The sequence below is a fragment of the Chaetura pelagica genome, unplaced genomic scaffold (assembly GCF_000747805.2).
Source record: "Chaetura pelagica isolate M959 unplaced genomic scaffold, ChaPel_1.0 scaffold332, whole genome shotgun sequence".
Lineage (NCBI taxonomy): Eukaryota > Metazoa > Chordata > Aves > Apodiformes > Apodidae > Chaetura > Chaetura pelagica.
In genome coordinates, this window is record NW_009952480.1 from 910,371 (window position 1) to 933,990 (window position 23,620).

The 23,620-nt window shown below is 37.4% G+C and overlaps 1 protein-coding gene across 1 annotated transcript in view; it reads left to right on the forward strand.

The window, feature by feature from the left end:
• ATP9B (ATPase, class II, type 9B) overlaps positions 1 to 23,620 on the forward strand; it is a 151,650-nt gene that overhangs the window by 65,194 nt on the left and 62,836 nt on the right. Inside the window, exons 9-10 of the mRNA XM_010008700.1 lie at positions 1,595 to 1,670; positions 8,491 to 8,567. Coding sequence (XP_010007002.1) covers positions 1,595 to 1,670; positions 8,491 to 8,567 — 153 coding nt within the window. The remainder of the gene's footprint in view (positions 1 to 1,594; positions 1,671 to 8,490; positions 8,568 to 23,620) is intronic.

A 23,620-nucleotide genomic window follows, 5' to 3' on the forward strand; every position in this document is an offset into this window, starting at 1 on the left:
AAAAAAAAAAAAAAAAAAAAAAGTAAAACAGCTAAACTTGTTACCTGTAAATACACTTTTTATTTGCCACTTAAGTAATTTATGACAATTGAAAAATGAGGTTAAATTGTCACCTAGGTATGGAAGGTGAGGTAATTTGGTAAATTGAATGAACTGTGGAAAAGTGGAAATGTTAGAGGAGGGCATAAAGACATGAAAGTATCATCATGAAATAAGGCAAAACTAACGCATCAGCCAAAGCATTCTGTTGATCATCATGGTGTGAGTGGGAAGAGATATAGCTTGCTAGATGGCTTTCTATTTTAAATGACCTAAAAGGAAGCATTTCGTGTAACAGATAGACATTGAACAAGTTAACTTTTTCATGACTGTTGTCAGCTTAACGTAATTACTGCAGGGGTTTTGAGTCTTTCTTGTAGTATGGAAGTGTTTCATAATTCACTGTCTTAAAATCTGCTGAAAGAAGAATAAACAGTAAGAAAAAAATTCTCCTAGCTTAATATCTTATTTCTGACAGAAGCAGACTGCTGGGAAAGAGAAAAAGACTAGAGTACGGAGATGGTAATGCCTCTGCACAAGAGTCTCGGAAGTTCCCACATCATAATTTTTTGAGACTGAGTTTGCTTCACTTAAAAGAATAAGAATTGTAGTTTCCTTTATATGTAGGGATCTTTTGAAATACACACAAATGTGTTCCTAAAAAAAGAAAAGTCTAAAACTAAGGAGATTACTAAGCAACTCATCCTGTGCTTGGTGTTTGTTTCAACTCAGAGATAAAAATGTCTGTAAGTTTTGATTGTTGACATTTTCTAGGATTTATTATGTACATGGAAAATCAGTGGTCCCCCTTTTCCTGCAAGATGTTTAGCACAATCTGTAATCCAATACACTTGATTATTCTACCTCCTAAAGTTTCCTTCAGTTGTAAACAGCACATTTCACAGCTGCTAACGAGTAACAAATCTGTAAATGCTCCAAATTGATTATGAGAGATTAAGTCTATTTACACTCGGTCAACCTTCATTGCTTGGGAGGAGAGGGGAGTAAAAAAAGTAAAGTTTAAAATTATTGTGGAAGCAGTTTCCTATTGGAAGTCTTTTCCCATTGGTTATATATTTTGTAAGTATGTAGTAAGACAACACAAGTGTGCATTTCATTTTAGAACTCTAAATAATCTTCCCTGAAGTTGCTATGATGCCACTTGGGCTGCGGAATGATTACTGTAACTTACTACATGAATTATAGATAATACCCCGATAGAGAACAGGGTGTTGATTTTTGGTGGTTACTGTTAGTAACTCCTGTGAACTTCTTGGTGTAGCAACCTGTTTGGCAGTTTTATGCATCTGAGAAAAATAATATGTTCCATTTAAAATACTATTGACTTATGTCATTTTAATTGAATTTAAGTAACATGAACTTCAGTCCTGATTTCATTTTTTTTGAAAAGTTGTTTTTGTGTGTGCAGTTAAACTATGATTGATACAAGGATGCAGACATCCTGTGCAAGTTGTTATTCTTCAGATGGCTTGGCATTGTTCTTAACTATGACTGTTTGTGATGTTGGTTTACTAGCTGTTCATTTTTTTAACAGGAGGACAGTGATCCAGCAGTTCATGAAAGCCTAAGCATAGAAAATACGTTATGGGCAAGCACTGTTGTTGCTTCAGGTAAGTGTTGCAACAGAAAAGCAGGTAATTTATCTAAAAACGTCTGTGGAAACATATCTTTATTTTTACAATATGAAATGTTATTGGCTTTTTGAAATCGTTTTGTTTTCCATGCAGTTAATATCTTCTGTGTTGTCTGCCTTCCCATCAGTTTCTTCATGCTATTCACATTATTTTCCTGTCTTTTAAATGCTCCTTAATAGTTACTCTTTTTTTACTTAAATTTTGCTGTTTCAGTAGTGCTGTCCTTTGTATCCCACTAAAGTCACTGACTTTTCTGTTTGAATTAAAACTTCAGGTTGTGAAGTGCTCTGTTTAGCTCACTGTTGATAGGTTCATGTTGGAAACAAGGCTTTGCATTTGTTAGGAGTTTTTTCTTTTATGCATACTCTGTGCTGTAGGTAAAGTTTGCTTAAAATCTTTAACCAGGCAAAATTTTAATCAGAAAGTATAGTTCAGTTATACAGTTACATAATTTTAAAATAATGGAGTCTTAATATTAGTAATGTTCCATGTGTCTTTAATATTAGGAGTTCAGTGTGTCTAGATGTTGCATTCAGTTTTTAAGCCATTGTAATTTTTCTGTTTTAAGAGCAGAAAATTATTATCTTCTGGTTTTGTTCTGTGTAAGAAAAGTCAAAAGTACTGTAGAAAAAGGGCTGTGGTTATTCTTCTGTACAAAATGAGAATAAGGAATTTACAGAGCAGTTATTCTGAAAAGGATCTAAGATTTAAGTTAGGAAATTCAAATAACTGGAAATAAGAGCCAAGAGGAAAAAGGGTATAGAGGGAGAAAGTACTGAAGGGTCTCTACTTCACTTGTCAAGTTAGTCCCAACTCTGAAGGCTTCTTGCATCAGTAAAAGGGCAGCTGGAGGACTGCGGAGAAGAGATGATGTTTGATGAGATGGCAGAGGAGTCTGTGACTGAGCACTAGTTTCCACAGTCTGAAGACAGGTTCTTTGATAGTCGTTGTTTGGTTTGATTGCAGTGGGAAGCTATTATCTCTAAAACTGTTCTGTCAAATAGATGATGCCAAAAGTGGTTTCTAGTTAGGTTTTTAACTTAAGTAGCCAGGATCTCTAACTGTTTAAAAACAAAAATGCTGCTCATGAACTACAAATTTTCAATACTGTGTAAATGTTTTGAGTTTGCTTTTCCACAAATTTATATATAGAGAAATCTGTGCTCAAAGAGTATACATTTGCAAAGTCAGTAATTCTGAGTTGGTAATTTTTAATTTTAATTGAAAGCCATTCATATTTTCATTTCCAGGGTAGATAGTTTGGTTTTGTTCTGAAGTGTAGCTAATGTCTGAGGCATCTTAATCTGCCAAATTAATGGAAACACTACTCCTTAAAATTAATGCCTTAGCATATGTTTTGGTTATTTTTCCTTTTTACTTCTGAGGGCTTTTGTGAAGGTTTAATGGTTTATGAAGGACTTAAGTTCATTATTAATGATGGCAGCAGAAAAACATTGGAGAAGATAATTTTCTTGTTGGAGCATGATTTTGAACAGTGGAAGAAGACTCCAAAGGAGACTTGGCAAATTACTGAACAATACAAAGTAAACATATTAAATGGCTCTTCAAGACTGCAGCCCTCTCTGACAAAAAATAGTGTGTGATCAAGTAATTAAAATGCTGTCATGATGTGCATACAGAATTTGGTTGAATTAAAGTAGCAGAGGAATTTAGTAACTGATTTTGTGACATTAATCTTCTTAACCTAAATTTTGGCATATCACTCATTTCACTTATGTCACCTCATGTATTAATTAAATACTGTGATAACGTGTTCCTGTCATGTAAGTACTGCAGTTGTCAAGCAAGTAAGATTTCTGTATGGGTCTTTGCTTGTTCTGTGTGGCATCATAAATCCGGATCTTAAGAACTACTCAGCACCTCTGTTAACTTTAGCATTTGACAGGATTAGGCCTTTAGTGAAGAGTAGGAAAATACTACCTTCAGTCTGTTTCTTACGTAATAAGGAACTGATAAGGTCTTACAGGTGCACTGTGCATCCAGTCATGAAGTAGACCATAAGACAAAACAATTAGTGGATTGTTAAAACTAAGATGTTCTAGATTTGATTCATAACTGATTTATCATTCAGTTGTTGGTTCCATCTCACTTTCAAGTTGAATGTACATAGCTAAGTTAGGATACTTGATAGTATGCTAATTAAATTTGAATTTTTAGATGTCGGTTGTTTTTTCTTGTTTTTTTTTTAAATTAAACTTCACAATTGAATTTGCAACATTTGTCACAACTGAAAATTTTGTTAATTGAAACACTTAACACTGTCTTACTGCATTTATACACATATAAGCCACCTTGCTTAAAGTCTGGCATAGCCGGATGTCAAAGGCAGACTGCCTGCACAAGCTTCAGGCACCTCTTCATCCCCTCTCTTACCATGGCCTTGTCACAATCCTTGATTATATCTGAAAAATGTAGTGGAAGGTTTTTCCTGCACAAAACAGCTCTAGGTGAGTACCTCTCAGATTCCATGAAAACAGAAGAGCAAACAGCCTGCAGCATGTGAAAAGTCTGTACTTTTTTTCTACTCTGTAGGTAGCTACCTCATCTCAGCCACACTTGTATCTTACTTCAGTCTACTGTCCAGGCTCACAGTTCTGTTACATGCAGGCAGTTTGCACACAAAAGTTTACAGTGTCTATGTGCAAGCTTAATCTTCTGTTACTTTGCCACTTTTATTGAAGAAAGTGGGTTTGTAGCCAGTGCCCATATGGTAGAGGGTTGAGTTCTGCCCTGCAACATTGCATGTATGTCTTCCCATTTTCCTTCAGACACTTCAGTATGGCAGTCTCTAAGGCATCCAGCTTGAAAGGCTGCAGCCTTGGCATCATCTGTTACTAAGCCAAGCAAATATGTGACCTATTGCTCCTGGGACTGTGTTAAGCCCTTGCTGACCTCTTGGAGGTTGTTACAAAGCATTCTGGGTCAACCTGCACTATTATATTGACCTGTTACTGACTAAAGCTTTATTGAATTTTAAATAAGGTTTTGCATAGGATGTACAGGACAATTGTTGGGCAAGGGATGTTCTCCTTCCCATTTTTTCCTTCCAATGATAAAATATATGCTGAATTTCCTGATATTCCTTTTGACATACAAAACACGTTGCATCAGCTAGGAGAGCCCACTGTCTTCGAAGACACATGCTATTCTTATTTGTCAAGGTGATACAGAGGGTCAAGGTCAGGCTTAGAAAAAGTGTTTGGGGAATTATGTGGGGAACACCTCAGAACACTTGAGCTCTGATTGCTGATGTCCTGACAGTTCTAGAGGAGAGAGACCACAAATCAATTATCTTGCAGATCAGTAACAGCAGATGTAAGTATACAAAGGTTTCAAGGAAACTTATCAACTACATGTTGAATGCAGAAGACCAAAGTTCATGAAAATATCGTGATACTACAGTAATGGATTCTACAGGGAAAAAAAATAGCTTATTCCTAGACCAGTACAACTGACAAGTAAACATTTGCTATAATCTAAGACTATTTTTCTTTTTTAATTTTGGGAACCAAAAAATTGGTTCAATAAAATCATGTAGTGTTGAGCAATTTGAGAGCAAAATATTCCATGTCCTTTTTTTATTAACAGATTAAGAGAGTAAGATTCCTTAGATTTGTACATTGTGAAGGTGTTTACTTTTCCTAGTTTCAGTACATCTCCTTACCCCTTAGAATAGTAGTAAGCTAAATGGAAAAAAAAGTAAAAATGCCTTTTTGTCACACCTAGTATATATTATATGCCCAGGTGTTATAGTCTCAGAATTCGTAGTTTAGAAATCTAAATGGAGATTGCTACTGTTACCAAATCTGAAGTGCTTTCTGCCCACTGCTATAAAGCCCTGGTAGAGATCTGATGACTTTGTGTGTGATGTTTATCGTAATCAAAGAAAGTACAGAGACTAATTTGCCAGAATCACACTGGAAACTCCTGGCAGGGGTAGAAATCTAAAGCCCCTCTTTCAAGTCCAAAGCATGCACTTATCTTTTTGCTGTTCTTCAATAATTGAAACTAGCTTTCCATTTATTGGCAATACCCCAATGAGTTTCAAAAACATAGCAGCAAGGTATGAAGTCTATGTACCATTCTTAATACCTGCATTATTGCTGTGAAATTAACAACAGTGCCTGAAGGAAAGAAGTTTTGGATGGTGAAAACTTGAAAAACTGCCATCACTGAAGAAACAACTTGAAACATGACAAAATACTTTAAGCCACTAAGTATTTTGACAAAGTCTTAAGTAATTTAATTGAGGATAACTTTATCTTTCAGGTAATTTGTGTTCATGACATCACTCACTGACTGTGGTGTTTGTGTTTATTAAAAGCTTTGGTAGATTTCAATTTCTTTTTGAAAAATGGGAGTGGGGAAAGTCAGCAGTTAAATATTAAAAAAGCCTCAAAAGGTCCAGTGCAGGATGGACCTCAGTGTTTTGCTCTCCATTGACTATAATGATCAGTGTGGTTCAATCTCTAAACAGGATAATGCAGTTTTCTGAGAGACCTGCAGTGATATCTATTAAGAGGAGATGTGTATTAATGGAATTTTGTCATCATTTTGGCAGCTGTCAGTCTTGCAAAGGCACTTTAGGTAAAATTGGAACAATCTGTATAACTGCACAGCTGTAAAAAGCACTATTTTGTGCCAAGTCCTACACACGATTTTAATTAATTTGAGCACTCTTGTTTTTAAATGGTTCACATAGTGCTTGAGACATAGCAAAAATTAACAGGATCACTCAACGTTTTCAGAGCACGTCTGACTGTTTGTGTGTTAATTCTGCCCAAGTCATCTTTAATATCTTTTTTTCAGGTTCACATGTTTATTCTAGAGGTATCTCCTGTCACTTCTTTCTCCTTTGTTAATCTCTCTGCCCTCACCAATCAGTGGTTGCCCAATTTACATGAGAGCCAGTTTCCATGGAGGCCCAGACATAAAAATACTTGAGTCATTGCATTTGATAAGCCCAGGCTTGATGTACAGCTGTGCATCCAGGAACCCCAAATCGGATTCAGATCTTTCTGCTGTGGGCCAAGGTGGGGTTTAGTGCAAGTATGCATCATTCTTCACAGCTGATGTTAACCTTAGATTTGCTGAGGAGAAAGAGACAACAGTGGGTAACAATCTCTCAGAACACCAAAACTGTCCCTGGTGCAACCACTGTGGGACAACAGTAAAAATAAGCTTGGAGACCTCATTTATTAGTGATTCTGTGCTAGTAACTAACAGCTTTGAAAAGTTTAAAATGAAAGATCAACTCCACAGTAAAAGTAGCAGTTCAGTCACGTTTAGTGAAAACTATGATCAAAATTCAGTCGTTAAAAAGTATTGTATCTGACTTCAGTGTTTGAAACCAAACTTTTCAAGGAGTAAAATATGAGACAAGTAGGACAACCTGTTTTCCTGAGTTAAAACGAGGTAGCCACGTGAAACGTAGTGGAAAGATGCCAGCTGGAACAAAGAAATCCTCCCCAACATCTACTGAACTGAGCATCTATAAAGGCACATTGTTGGGATGTACAAGAGGGGATTCCCTACAGAACATCATTCAGTGTGTTCTGACCATTGTACAGAGATCACCTCAAAGGATCACTCCAAAATAAAGTGCCACAAAGAGATATCAGCATTGGTTGGAGACTAATAGGAAGAGTCCCGAAATTATAGGTCAATTACTATTATTTTACATAAGTCAGGAGGAATTTGAGGGTGTTTTGGGGGCATGTTACTTATATACTAAGTGCAGATATGCATGTGGAACTCTGAGTAGAGGCAAACTAGCTTTGGCAAAAAATGTTACATCCAGGGAAGTCTTAAGAAAAAGCTTTAGTACAGAGGGGAAAATAATAGAAAAACTAATTATTAATTGTCCACAAAATAATCACTGCTGTTTTTTACGTGGATTCAAAGTTTTCACTTGCATTCTTATTTCTGAGTAAGTGAAACTTCCTTTCTTTAATGCCAACATCTTTTAACTGTCATTTTTCTTTGTTCCTTCAATTTTTTTATAACCTGTTACACTGCAAGTGTAATACTTGTATGGTTGTTAAAGTTTTATGAGTGCAATGTTTCTGACAGTTATGCTGAGTATTTCTTTATAGCTTAAAGACAGCAAAAAATACCATGTTATTGGTTGTACTGCGTTAAAGCCCTTTCAGGAAACTTGAAAATATAATATAAGTAAGGATTTTGTTCTTATGCTAGAAAGTGTGTCAGTGGTATATTAATAAAACCCTACATTTTTATTTAATATAAAAAATAAACTTAGTGGTGCTGTGTTTTTTTTTATACCATCCAGTAAAAATTGACTAAACCATAACCCAAATTGGGAAATCATGATGAACAGGACAACATTTTTTTGTATGTGTTCTATCAAACTAATTAGTTGGTTGAACTAGGTTTGACATCATTTAAGATCACAGAACTAGCAGGCAAGTTCAGTGCCATTGTACTTATTTTTGTATTCCTCTTGAAGGGCAGTTATTTATGCTGTGTTAACTTCTGGAAACAATTGGAGACAGTTTAAAGTTCAAATATAAGTTCTTCACCAGTTATATTGAAAACATTTGTTTCCATTAAAAAGAAGGAAATAATGTTGTCATTTTTATGGTATTAATCAAAGAAATTATAGTGATCCCTTATAGTCAGTTCTGAAAACCAATATTCCCAATGCTTCAGCTTTTTCATAAAATTGATTTGTTTGAGGGACTGTAAATTACTGCAAGTTTTATTTCAGACAAATTTTCTCTGACATCTCTGTTTTACTTTGTTTCTTTTTCAGGAACTGTGATCGGTGTAGTCATTTACACAGGCAAGGAAACTCGAAGTGTAATGAACACGTCCAATCCAAAAAACAAGGCAAGTTAACCTTAATGTGGGATTTTGTACCTTTGTTTTCATAAAACTTAAGAATAGATGCACCTAAACCCCAAACTCAACAAGCTCTTACTCTGATGTATTTTGTATGTGCTGGACTGACTTGAACTTTGGTATGACACTCTTGAATCAGTCTTATTTCAGAAGCAAAATTATTCTTCCTTCAGCTAGGAGAGTTACAGGTACTAAGGGAAACGTTTGTCTTTGAAGTAGAAGTTACCATCTTCAGACTTCTGTTTCTATTTCACAGCTAGATATTAATTCCCACTCAACTTCTCTCCAGTTATTTTACTGTTAAGTATTTGGCCAAAGCTTCACAGTAGTTTTAAGGAATGTTTATAACAGAATGTTAAAATTTATTCAGGCTCCCAGGGGAAGTAGAGCAGGATAACTGAAATCCCCATCAGTACCCAGAACGCTCTTCAGGGATTTTTGTAAGCAATGAAAACAGTGTCAAGAGATTTGTCTGTTGAAGAGATACCAGAAGTTTTAGTGCTTCTCTCTTTACAAGGTTCTTTCAGTTCAAAACAAAGCAAATAGCTCTTCATTTTATTGGTAATGTTTCTAATGTGAGTCGGGGAGGGCCCTTGATTATACAGAAATGAAACTTCAATTGTAGGTTGTATCTTACAACCTAGGACATGTATTTAGTAGAAAGATACTTAATTATATTAAGAGAGGAAAAAATTCTTGCAAGAGGTTTAGAAAAAAATCAATTGTGACAGGTTGCCATTTTCAAGCTATTTATAATAAGTTGCTCTGAGTAGGAACATCAAGAATGAAATGATAATACAAATTGCTTGAAGCAGTTATTGCAGTCCTCTGAGTGTATTGATTTGTGTTTCTAATAAAGAGGCGCTTTTAAATGCCTCATTGACAGAGACAGGGGATATGTACCGTTACAGGAATTAAGATAGCCTTTTATTTTCATCTCTGTAGCATACATTTTAAAATAGGAGTAAAGTGGGACAAGAATGTGGATGGTGCATAATTATTTTCTATTCCATCTGATACAAAGATAAGCCCTTTAAGTAACAGAATCTTTCTCTAGTAATTCTGAATAATAAATAATTCTTCTGACTAATAAATCTCACAGGTGTTTAAAATGAAATTATTTAGTATAGAAAATTGATAGGGGAGTAATGTAAAACCTTTACCCAAATTCAACAGATTTGGAGATATGCTAGATTTTTTAGTAAATGTTTGTTGAAATGATTTTGCATTAACATTTCACACAAACTATAATAAGCAGTGAAAGGATTTGTGTTTAAAACTTCCCTGATGTTTTCCAAATTGCTATTAAAAAATAATTGCTCCAAATTTTCATCAGCAAAAGATAAGTAGCAGATAAACTTACAAAAAGGAGTTTCAGCAGCATGTTCACAAGCTGCAGCATGGTTCTTACTGTTACGACAATCCATATGTGGCATTTCCTTGCATAATACTTAAATGTTACAGCTCCTAACGGTTACATGTTGTATTCTTTCATCTACAATGAGAACCTTATTAAACATAGTTTTCATGAAGCACTCAGAAGCAAAATAATTATGTGTACACTTGCACAAGTGTTCACATAAACAAAGTAACAGGATCAAATCCTAATATTATTACCTGGCACTAACAGTATATGAACACCATCCAAAATAACTTAGGAACAATTTGAGGGATGTTCAGAGTGGACATTAAGAATATTCTTTACTAACAGGTTGTTCAAACGTTGGAACAGGCTTTCTAGAGGGGTGGTCGGTCCCCCATGCCTGTCATTGTTTAAGCAGAATTTGGTCTATGCCCTTAATAACGTGCTTTAACTTTTGGTCAGCCTTGAATTGGGCAGTTAGATCTCTGTAGGACCAACTGAAAATAGTCTATTCTGTTCTAATTAGAAATTATGCTTTTAAATAGGATTTCATCTGCCGCTGATAAAACAGGTCATACTTGCATAAGTGAACTGTACTTACTAGTTGTCCAAAGAACTTTCAAGGAGCCCTTGACCTATTGAGATGTTCAGTATTCTAAAAATGTTCATTTGTTCCTTGGAGGTGCTTAGTTCTTAGTACCAAAGGTAGCTGACAGAAATCTACTAAATGTGAATAATGAGACTTAATATAGCATATGTGAAATCATCTGCTTTAAATGTCTCTGCCTTGGCATTGCTCTGTAGAATATTTCAAAATTTTTAGAATTAACCTTACACTGAGCAGTTGAAGCCTTTATCTAGAGCCTGTTTTCTACATCTGCTGTGTCAGCTCCGCATCAGCTGTCTTTTAAACTATTCTGTAAACGTGTAAATGAATCTTGCGCAACAGTAATATGGGTTGAGGGTTTTTTCTCTCTATGAACAGAACATCCTTGCTTAAAGCAGTAGCCAGCAAGTAATGTGACCAGCAAGGATGGATGTGGGAACTGAGAACAGAAAAACACTCAAGGCCATCAGAGATGCGTAAGCAATAAAATGCAGTACTTTCGTGTAAAAAAAAAAAAAAAAAAAAAAGTTGTCAACGTTATTTTAAAATGTAGTTTTACCTCTGCCTTTCTCTGGAGTGAACATCTTACTGTCTCTCTATCTTCTACCATGAGGTGAGATGGGTTTGCATACTTCTCTGAGAGAAGATGCTTTCTGCCTGTAGGTGATACTCTGTGCTAGCTAGTCTTACAGCAGGTAGACAGCAGCTCATTCGTCCACTGTGTATTTGGAAGGGAGAATCCTTCTGTGTTTTCTCAAGCTTGACAGTAATGATTGCATGTTGGATGGGCTATGTAGCATTAGGAGCGAAGAGGAGGGCAAAGTGAGTTTACAGTAGTCTTTAGAGAAGGTATTACAGTTGAGATATTAGAATCATAGAATGTCTTGGGTTGGAAGGGACCTCTAAGGGTCATCTAGTCCAAACCCTACAATAAGCAGGGACATCTCACAGTAGAACAGATTGCTCAGAGCCCCATCAAGCCTGACCTTGAATGTCTCCAGAGGTGGGGCCCCCACTGTCTCTCCAGGCAACCTGTTCCAGTGATCCACCACCCTCATATTAAATAACTTTTCCTTAATATCCAGCCTAAATCTGTCCCTTCTATAGCTTGAAACCATTACCACTTGTCCTGTTGTTACATACCCTAGTGAGCAGGTCTTCCCCAGCCTTCTTAAAGGCTCCTTTCAGGTATTAGAAGGTTGATATAAGGTCCCCCGGTAGTCTTTTCTTCAGGCTGAACAACCTGAACTCCCTCAGCCTGTCTTCATAAGTGAGATGCTCCAGCCCTCTGATTTCTGTTCCCCTCCTCTGGACATGCTTCAATAGGTCCACATCCTTCTTGTGTTTTGGGTTCCAAAGCTGGATGCGTTACTCCTGATGAGGTCTCCCTAGGGCTGAGTAGAGGGGCAGAATCATGTCTCTCAGTCTGCTGGCCTCTTTTGATGCAGCCCCAGAGGTGGTTGGCCTTCTGGACTGCAACTACACATTGGTGGCTCATGTCCAGCTTTTCATCCAGTAGTTACCTCCAGGTCCTTTTCCACACGGCTGCTCTCTACTATGTCTTCCCCCAGCCTGCGTTGATATCTCTGTTTGCCCCAGCCCAGATGCAGGACCCTGAACTTAGCTTTGTTGAACCTCTTGAGGTTCACCAGGGCCCACTTCCCCAGCTTGTCCAGGTCCCTCTGGATGGCCACCCATCCCTCTGATGGGTGCACCACTGAAACACCTAGCTTGGTGCCATTGGCAGACTTGCTGAGGGTCTCCTCTTCTGCTTTAGAGAAGCATTGTTCCAAATACTATTTGGAACTGTTCTTACATGGTAGACTCTGCTGCTCTTAGGAAACAAATAAAAATAATATGCTAGAGATTTTCCTGTAAAATGTGTTGATATGCTCTTGTTAAGAATATAGTTTAGGGATGCCCATGTTTTCTGGCTTTTGGAGAAAGCAAACACTGAGATATGATTCTGAATTTAGATTGCCAAACTCAAAGTTCAGTGTCCAGAAATAAGCAAGAAATACATGAGGTTGACTCTTTCATTATTCCTTTCTTCATTGAAATACAGCTAGATGCTTCAGTTGTATTTCTTGCTGAAATATAACATCACTGCTGTAGTCTGTACTATAAATTGAGTTTTTCTAATGTGAAGGGTTTTTTTCCCTGCTTAAGGGTAGATGCCTTTTGACTAAATCAATATTAAAATTTAGAGATGGAGGCCTGCTCTATAAACACTGAGCAGACTAAAACAAAAATAAGTTTGTGTAAATTTACATATGAAATACTGTAAAATGTATGTACCTGTATGTGGTTTATATTAAACTTAAAAGGTTTTATTGTGTATCTGAAGTATTAGTCATTCAAGCAACCATTTTCTTAACTTAAAGTCAACACTTTGTTGTTTTATTACAATTACAAAAATCGTTTCACTGCCTAAGGATGCAGCTGCGATCTGAAAAACATAGAAATTTCTTAATGGATCAATTCAATATGGTTTTAATTCCAAACAATATAAAGAAAAACTATTTCTGACAAGGTTTCATTTCAGCCTCAGATTATGTGTTCCGTGCTTTAGATAAATGTAGAAATGGTAACATCAACATTATTATGGTGCAGTGAATCTGCATTTTACCTCATTGTGAGTCACATCGGTTAACTCAGGAATGCAGTTCCAGCCTTTAGAAGAAAAATGTCCCCCAAATTGAATTGTCCTCCACAAAATACTGTAATCACTCCTATCTGGATAGATGTTCTTAAACCTTGGCTTTCTGGATAAAGTTGAACCTGTTAATGCTAAAGGTCATTTATAGGAATTAATTAAACGAGAGAAATAAAAAAAACTAAGGTTCTTTATTTTGTCTGGCATTTTGCAGTGTTCTCATTCTTATTTAAAGTTTGGAGTAGTTTTTTGTTATTTAAATTCAGAATAGCTTTTTTGGTTTTTGGTCTTGCTAGCAATATTGTTAGCACAGCCCTTCTGCAAATGTGACCTGTTTCCATCAGTGGCAACAGATTTTGAGTGTAAAGTTAAAAAAACACAATATACTTAGAGGGAGACAAATAAATTTGAGGGAATGTGTTTTGTGTACTAAGATTGGAAAGAAAAATTACTTGGACTCTCCTATATACACACACACACACGCTTTCAGCATATACACAGTAATGCATCAAAATGAACAGAAATTATCTTTAATAGAACTCAGGAATCAGTAGCCTCTGTAAAGGAGCTGTAGTGTGTAATCTGCCTGGTGTGCTTCAGATTAGTACAAAAATATTTTTTTAATTTCTAATCCATAGGAGCAGCATTCAAAGCACTTACTATTTTTTTGCCTTATATTATGGAATTCTACATCTGTTGTTATGTTTTAACATTAGAGGGAAGATTTCATAGTAACCATTCAGTGATCTTTGAAATATTAATATTGATTTTTCCCTCATTCTTAACTTTAGCCTGAAAGCTCAATACTACATGTATGATGGTTGGTGCTGTGTTGGTTTTTGCAGATATTGTTTGTTTGGGTTTTTTTTAAATGTAAATCTAAGAGTGGGTATTATTTTTCTTTTGTGCATGTTGCCCTTTGTTGTTTGAAAATGGCCTCACTGGTGAGCCTTGAAGTAATAAGAAAAATTTCTGTTTTGGTAAACTGAGGCAAAATCACTTTGTCTCTCTCTCTCTCTGCTCCCACAAAACTTCTTTTCCTAGTGTTTTGTAACCAAGTTGATTTCTCTTCATTTAAGAGGCTTCCTATGCTTGTCCTTCTCACTCGCTCATTTTATGAGAACAATTCTTGAAAAATATTTCCAAAAAAAATTACATCTCCCCATCCACTTCTTTATTTGCAGTGAAATGGAGTGGCTGAGCGCATTCATGAGTTCCCAGGAATGTCTACCACTTCACCCGTTTACCCGTTCAATGTAGCATTTTCAGTACTCAAAATACATGCTTCTCCTGCCTTGACACACTTTTTTGAACATCGTTAAATTAGGTTATCCAACATCTTGTAGTTGCATTAGTAATCTGTTCTTACCTGTTCCACGGCAAATTAACATTAGTAGCTCTTTCATTCTGTGTCAGCACTTCTCCGTAACAGAAGTAGAATCAAATAATGAATCTTGTGTGTCTGTATAGAGCGAGGGAAGAAAATGTCCTATGAATCCGATCAGATAATTCAAACAAGAATTTGCTGTTAAGGAGAGAGCCTCAAAAAGGCCTTAGGAATATATTTACTCTATCCTGCTCTTGCACTGTTATGCAAGGGTCCAGTAACTGCACTTGGATATTTTTCTTATTAATTAATAATTTGTTTTTTGAAGTCTATTTGAGAAAAAATATTTTTTATGGCTGTATGCCTATAGTGCCTAGGATACAAGCAGAACCTTGAAAACTTTTATGTGGCTCTGACTGACAAATTTCAAGGATGTCTAAAAAGAAAAGGGTGTATGTAGCACTGCTTATTGGAGTATGATCTACTGTGCTTAATCCTCCTAAAAACTCCTTTGTATAGGATAAAATTGAGAAAGCTGTCGCCTACAGATAGCATATAGTCTTCAAACTTAGTTTTGTCCCCTGTACCAAGAGCTTCTCTCCAAGAAGTTGCTTAACCATCAGCTTTCCTTGAAGGATGAGAATCCTCCTCTTGGTGTACGGGGAAGATTGCATTGCTGCTTTCCTCTGCATATGTTTTCATCTCTGAGCCAAGGAAGGAAAACAGCAAAAGACAGAAATCGGTACAGTGAGACAGAGCCCAAGAAAGCTGATCAGTATTCAAAACCTTGTCCAGGTTGGACGAGGTTTTGTGCAACCTGCTGTAATGGTAGGGTTCCCTGCTCATGGCAGGGGGGTTGGAACTTGATGATTTTTCAAGTCCCTTCCAACCTTAATGATTCTGTGATTCTTAGCTGAGGCTCACCTCCTCCATGCCCAAGGGCAATGTGTCCCAACAAAGAATGAGCAAGTCCTCCTGGAGACAGTTAAATGTAAAAACAAGGCCTACAGCGGATGGAATCAGGGACAGGTAAACTGGGAGGAGTATGCAGAGAAGTTGTCCGAGCAGCCAGGGATCAGGTTAAGAAAGCCAAAGCACAGATACAATTAAATCTGGCCAAGGATCTCAAGGGCAAGAAGAAAAGGTTCTACAGGTGTATCAGCTGTAAGAGGAAGACTAGGGAGAATGTGGACCCTCTCCAGAAGGAAACTGAAGACCTGGTCATGCAGGACATGGAGAACGCTGTGGAGCTCAATGTCTTTTTTGCTGCAGTCTTCACCAGCAGGGGCTCTGGCCACACTGTGCGAGTTGAAGAAGACAAAGGCAGTGACTGGGAGAAGGAAGATCCCCCCACTGTACAGGGAGACCAGGTTTGAGACCACCTAAAGAATCTGAAGGTACAGAAGTCAGTGGGACCTGATGGGATTCATCCATGGCTGGCAGATGAAGCTGCGAAGCCACTTTTCCATTGTAGTTGAGAAGTCATGGCAGTCTGGTGAAGTTCCCACTGACTGAAAAAGGGGAAACATAACCCCCACTTTCAGGAAGGAAAAAAGAAAGACCTGGGGAACTATGTGCATGTAGTCTCTGTGCCCAGTGATGACATGGAACAGATCCTCCTGAAGGCTCTGCTAAAGACAGAAAAGGTGGAGGTGGTTGGTGGCAACGAACATGGCTTTATCAAAGGCAAATCATGGCTGGCAAAATTGGTGGCCTTTTACAATGGGGTTACTGTGTTTGTGTACAAGGGGAGAGCAACTGACATCATCTACCTGGACGTATGCGAAGTGTTTGACACTGTCCTGCATGATATGGAAAGATACGGATTTAGTGAACAAGGAAGTGGCTGGATGCTGGCCTCAGAGGGTTGTGGTCAATGGCTTGATATCCAAATGTAGACCAGTCACATGTGGCATTCCTCAAGGTTTGGTTGGTACTGGGCCTGGTGCTGTTTAGCATCTTTGTCACCAGCATGGACAGTGGAATTGAGTGCAACCTCAGCAAGTTCAGTGATGACACCAAGCTGCGTAGTCTTTTTGACACACTGGAGGGAAGGGAGGCCATCCAGAGGGACCTTGTCAGTAAGGCCAAGAGCAGCTTTTTTACTTGGGCTGGCCAATCCCAAGCACAAATACAGGCTGGAAGGCGAATAGATCCAGAACAGAGTCCTAAATTTTGGTGGTTTTCACCAGGAATATATCGCTTTCAGTTTTGGAAATTCCCATTAAAAGTTACTTGGTTTTTGTTTTCTTTTAGTATGGTTTAAAGTTGAATATGTTAGGATTTGGCTCAGCAGCTCAATGTAATTTCACACCAGTGTTTAAAGAAGGATCAAGTGGTGGAGTACACCATTTCTGCAGTAGACTTATGTGGGGAAGAAAAGAACAGTTTCCCACATCCATAAAACAGAGTAATCTCAGGGTCTGAGCAACTCTTAAAATAGATCAAGTTATGGGGTAGCAACAACTTTGTTGCTTATTCACCAGAAATAGAGTGGACTGTACCTGTAGCAAACTAGGCTGAAATGAATGATTTTTAGTAAAATATAGGAACCATTGTGAAATTTTACCATTCTGCAGAAAACAGCACAAAAGGGGCTAGTCCTTGTGTAGCTGGCTTGTGTTGAATATCCTGATATGTTGTTGAAAGAGGTGGTCCCTGGTGGCTGTATCCTCTCAGCTGCTGCCTCCACTGCTGTTAAATAGTTGCAGGAGTTTTCCTTCTCAGTTGCATTGCTCCTTTCAGCTCTGTTGCCATTCAGGTTAATCATATTGCTTGCTAAATGCAGCTGCTAGGAGGTGAAGAGAGGCAAAAGGCACTGCCTCTCAGATAATACTTGGAACCTCATCTGATTGCTTAGAACTGCACCACCTTGAGACCCTCTGCTTGCCAGGCCCTGCTGGCAGTGTGCAAGCCAAAGCAGTGGAAACCAAAATAGTGATGTTGTGCAAACAGACCTTCACGTGTTTTCCTACATTGGTGTTATGTTCTGTGTATCAGGTGTTCATGAATATGAACAGTGTACCGCAGCTGGTACTAATTTTGTGTATTATTTTCTTATTGCATGCATTTTATTGAAAATCTGAAACCATTAAATTAATTGTGGAATTGTTCTATATGCTTGTCTTAGTAAAGATGCACATGCACATTTCTGAAACTCACACTTCTAAAAATTTGTAGGAAGTCAAGTGTACAGCTAATAATTCCTGTGGTTATTAGAAGAGCCTATATAATTTTTCTTTTGCATAATTTTCTGTAATTTATCTAATTATTTAAACATTTTTTTGAATTTTCTCCTTTTTACCTCAAGATGGAAAGGAAATGTAAGGAGGAATAGATGCTTGGTTTTGTCACGGGATATGTTAAAACTATTTTTTTAAAAATTCTTGTTCTATGAAGGAGAGTTGTCTTAAACTTCAGAAACTAGGATCCTTCAGAAACCTGCAGAGAATTCTTGAAATTGACACTCATGTGGTGTTTGTCTTTTGTGTGGATGCTTTACAGGCATTATTGTTTAGCTGGCTGCCCTGTATTTTATGTAGAGCAAGAACAGAATAACAGATACCCTTTGTGTTTTATGGCACTCCTTGATCTATGCAGCTGAAGTCTGGTGTATTTCCCTAAGTACTGGAGGCTCAGCAACCATCATGATCCACATGACTTGAAATCTTAGTCTACAGTGATTAATATCTAGAGGAAAAGGAAAAATCTATACGTATGAGGACATGGTATTTTTTTTGATACAGGGTGAACACAGTGATCATAACTAGTATTATTTGCTTAGTTCTCTTTGCACCCTTAAAGTAACAGGCTTGTCATATTCTTAACAAATACGATCCTTGCCCTTCCTTTTAACCTCAGTTCAGAGTGCAAGCCTGTAGATAGATTCAGCATTAAAACCAGCATTACAGTTTGTACTGGATGAACATAACTTAGTTCAGGTTGTGGATTAGTTGGCAAAGAGTGGATCACTCTCCGGATTCTTGAAGCTAATTCCCTTCCCATCATACCTTTTCAAATGTATCGCAGAAGACTGTTTATACAAAAGAGCATTCAGTTTCATTTCTTGTATGCTTTGGATACCTCATGGAATCTTTTCTTGATCTCAGTCTCCAAGGAATTCACTCAAATATTTTCTTTTATAAAGCAAAGATAGATGACTTGTGACTCAGCTGAAAATAAGATTCTTATCGATGCCTTCAGGGTTTGAGGGATAAGGGTTTTTTTCTTCCTATTATGTAGAGCTTGTTTTCTAGTTTAAGCTTGAAAGTGGTTTGGGGTTTTTTTTTTGAAGGAACTATGGAAAAAAACTTTTAAGCCACTGATTTAGTTGCCACCTATATGTATAGTCTCTTTCTCAATGTGACTCTGCCTGCAGCAGTGCTCTGCTTTCTTCTTCCACCTTGGCTTGTTCTGCTTCACCACCCTATTTACTCTTTCTAATTGTTTTAGTAATTCCACCTACCCCTTTCTTTCATCTCCACACGAATCTTAAACATCCTTGTTTTTCCTCTGGCTACACAGCATTTTTGTGAAGAATAAAGTTTAATTCTTTTATAGGATGAAATTATCAAGGAGTATTCTTCATCTGTCACAGTTTGTTTACTTTGAAAATACTGTCATGTTTACTTTGCATCCATTGTGTAATGATGAAGATTATTATCATGGGTTACCTTTTTAGCTCTGTCTTCATTATTCCATGTGCTGCTTCCTCACTAACCTGTCCAGCACTGTCTCCTTCCTTTTTTAAGCTTCTTTCAGTGTAACTCCTATATCTGTCATCTGCTCTGTTACCAAGTTGATGGCTTCACCTTGTGAAGGCATGGTTGATGTTGTAGTGGTTTTACACACAGGAAGAGGTTCAGCATAAACAGCTGAGTAGCCATTTCATTGACATTCTCTAAAAACACTTTTGAAATTCCCTTCTGTTGCCTTTACCTAAAGGTTCTCTGGCTGTGTAGCCACCTCTTTTTCTTGTTTCTGCGGTTTTTTTCCAGCTGTTGCTATATCATTACTTTCTCCATTACATTTAAATAATCTTGGCTTGTTCCTCGGCTTGTTGTTTATGTAGTACCTAGTGCAGGACTGTGCTCCAAGAGAGGGGACCTTTCTCTGGATTTTCAGTTTCATAAAAACTGAAGAAAATCTTTGTGTATTTACAGATGGAGGGGTGTAGTTTGGGGGAAATTATTTTTTGTGAATGAGATGCACCTCAGGAAGGGCTTTCTGAAAGGAACAACAACCCCATGTACCAGTACAGGTTGGGGGCTGACCTGCTGGAGTGCAGTGTAGGGGAAAGGGACCTGGGGGTCCTTGTGTACAGGAGGATGACCATGAGCCAGCGATGTGCCCTTGTGGCCAAGAAGGCCAATGGCATCCTGGGGTGCATTAGAAAAAGTGTGGTTAGTAGGTCAAGGGAGGTTCTCCTCCCCCTCTATTCTGCCTTGATGAGGCTGCATCTGGAATATTGTGACCAGTTCTGGGTCGCTCAGTTCAAGGACAGGGAAATGCTTGAAAGAGTCCAGTGCAGAGCCACAAAAATGATGGAGTGGAACATCTCCCTGATGAGGAAAGGCTGAGGGAGCTGAGTCTCTTTAGCTTGGAGAAGAGGAGACTTGAGGGGCAACCTCATTGATGTTTACAAATACTTTAAGAGTGAGTGTCTGGAGGATGGAGCCAGGCTTTTTACAGTGATGTCCAGTGATAGGACAAGAGCCAATGGGTACAACTGGAGCATAGGAGGTGCCACGTAAACATCAGAAAAAACTTCTTTCCTGTGAGAGTGACAGAGCCCTGGGACAGGCTGCCCAGAGAGGCTGTGGAGTCTCCTTCACTGGAGACGTTCAAAGCCCACCTGGACACATTCCTGTGTGATGTGCTCTGGGTGATCCTGCTCTGGCAGAGGGGTTGGACTAGATGTTCTTTTGAGGTCCCTTCCAGCTCCTAGGATTTTGTGATTCTGTAATTGTCATTGAGCTGTTAAACAATACTCCTGAGAGCAGTGGGCAGAACTGTGAAGGGATACAGATTAAAGCATTGCATTTCAGCCAGTTTCTTGCAATGAAGAAAAAAGTGTTTTTATTTAGACATTCCTGTGTGACACGTTTGAATTAACAGATGCATCAGCTGATGTTACCATGACTTTCCCCATTGTGATGTTAGATTCACTCTGTACAGCTTTATTTTTAAATGTATTTAATTATTTAAGCAATAGGTGAGTTTTAATGTCTTACGTAATATCTTATGTTTGACCTTTCAGTTTTCTTTAAGAACCTCAATCATTTATTTCTAAGTACTTAGGACTTTTATAGTTGTACTTACACAACAGTTTCCTTGTGGAAGGTTTGCTAGCTTCCAATGACCCTTAGCTACCATCTGGTACAAATTCAGAGTGCTTCTGTCATCTGCTGCTAATTGCCGTCACCTGCATATTGCAGTCATTCTGAGCAACTTGGATTGCAGTAAAGAGGAAGCATACTGCTTTGTGGAGCTGCAGTCTATCAATACTCATTATTTCTTTACTAATATTTAGTTTAATAATAAATTAAGTACATTCATAATGAAATTACATTAATATAAGTGTTATTTTGTGTTTATTTTCATTACTTCAGGGTTTAGTCTGACACAAATGTGGCACAAAACAACAAAAATGTGTGTAGATTTGTATTACGAATATATTTATGATTTCAGTATTCTTCAGCCTGTTTATTCTGGTAAGATTGTTCCAACTGAATCTTACAGAAGAGTTCTTTAATCTTTTTTGTAAGCTGATAAGCTTTAGTCAGGGCACTAGCCTACAGCACTGTATTTTATTAATGTATTTTACTTGTAATTTAAAGAACAAGAAGAATATCCTGATCTGAAGGCTAAACTGTCCCCTGTGGCACTTGCACAGCTGATAATCGTGAACTAGAAAGATGTGTATATCAAATAGTTTACAAAATGAAGCCAGCTGTGTTTCCCTACCTACTGTGCCTTCCTGACATGCATCATTAAACCTTATTAGCTACTTCCTTTTACAAAGATTCTTGTAGTCTTGAACATTGCATATTAACATTTTCTGCCCCTCCAACTGGAAATTATTTGCTTTATTGTAGAGTGTCAACTTGCTCTAGTTTCTGATGCATTCTAATTGGTACTTTAGACTATAATCATAGTGAAATACCACTGCATGCGTTTCTTTATTTGGAAATTAATACAGACCTTTTCACTTTATCTGTCAATCTGGGCAACTTTTCACACAATTCCCAACTGTTGGCATATCTTACAAACCATTAAGGATGAAATGGTTCATAAAATGTCTTTATAAACACAAAAAGCGGGAGTTCATTTTTGTGATATTTTTTTTTTGGTTGTTGTTGACTTAATAGTAATAGGGCTATTTTAGCTGATGAATTTAAAGATGTCAAAAAGCTCAAAATGTATTGATATGATGAGATTTCGTTTTAAAAAAACACTATTGCGCACACCCATGCACACACACTGCTTGATCCCCAAATCCTGGTACTGAATTTCAGCTCTCAAATCTAAGGAAAGCAGAATTTTTCAACTCCTAAGCTCTCCATGGATAAAAACAGATTTGTAATTAAGTGCAAAAATAAAATTCTGTATTATGAATGTGTGCGCATTTACAACTCCTTCAGGTTTCTGAACAGAAGGGGATGAATTGCTTCTGATCTCTGTGACAAAGATTGTGGGCAATATTACTCTAGAACTATAGTTGTTTACATGATCCAAATAAGAGTAATTTTAAGGCAACATGTTCTACTGAATTCTTTCTAAACATATTTTGTGTCTCTTTTAGGACAGGAGGCACAAGTAGCATAGATAATGTATAAATTCTGAATAGCATGTAACTGTATAGAGATAAAAGCTAAGAACCATCTTAATTGGTCTTTTTGTTGACATTCCTCTTACAATTTCATGTTATGTTTTCTGCTACATGCTTGAGTCTCAAAATCAATATTTTTACATAGTACTAGTGAGAAGCTCCACATAAATCTGATTTAGAAGTCTTCACTGAGTAGAGTTCTTCCTGTGCCTTAAATGTGTAGACTCACTCTGGACATATTTTGGTCACCTCCACTCAGACTTGACAACTGCTTCCACCATCTCCTCTTCTTTGACATTTCCCTCTGTATTCTGACATGTAATTAATCTTCAAGGAGAATACTGCTTCCTACTGTTATACTGAGCAGCTTCCAAGCTCCTCCCCTTTAGTTTTAAACTGCAAAAAAAACATGTACAACTTCTTTTCTGCTTGCATACAAAAGATTTTATACCCAAGAATAGCAAGTTTGATGCAGTCAAAATGCTGTTGCTTTTGGTGGGTTTTTTTTGCTGGGATTCTTTAAGAAATAAACTAATGTACCAATTCCCTTCTCCTATTTTTTTCTGCATTCTGGAATATTATTACATATAATCACATATTCATATATATGAATAGCATTCAGATATAAATTGAGACAAGTTCTGAGATGCTTTGTGATGTGTGCCTGTTTAGGTTTTTTACCCCGATTTCTTGTTGTTTTGCTTGTATCCTAACCTGTGCTGAGACAGGTGGGATGATGGGGTTGAGGTTTACACAGTGGAGGAGGGAGAAGGTTCCAGAAGTGGTCTACCAATGGAAGAACATCCTGCCAAAATAATGGTTTGAATTCCTCCTTCAGTTTTTATTTATTCACTTGTATTTATTGGCAAATCCATCTTCATGAAGTAGCCTCAGCCACTTTAATTGTATTCTATGTTTTGTATTACTTCAATTGCGCTTCCATGAAGAAGAGTTGAAGCTCTGATTTTTGTGTATTTTTATGGCATAAGCACCAACTGAACGTGTGCCACTGTTTTCCAGTAGTGTTTTGTTTTTTATGAACTTCCTTGTAACTTCTAAAATAGCAAATTCAAATGTAATAAAATGTCTGTAATTTACATGGAAAGAAATTTTCGAATGCGCTTCTCAATTTAATGGTCAGTAAGATAGAAGAAGGAACCCCACCTTTTAACCGTCCTTAAGCTTTCTGTTGATTCAGGATGAAAGGAAATGGTATGACTTTAAACAGGCTTAAATTTCATGGGTCTTTGCCTTAAT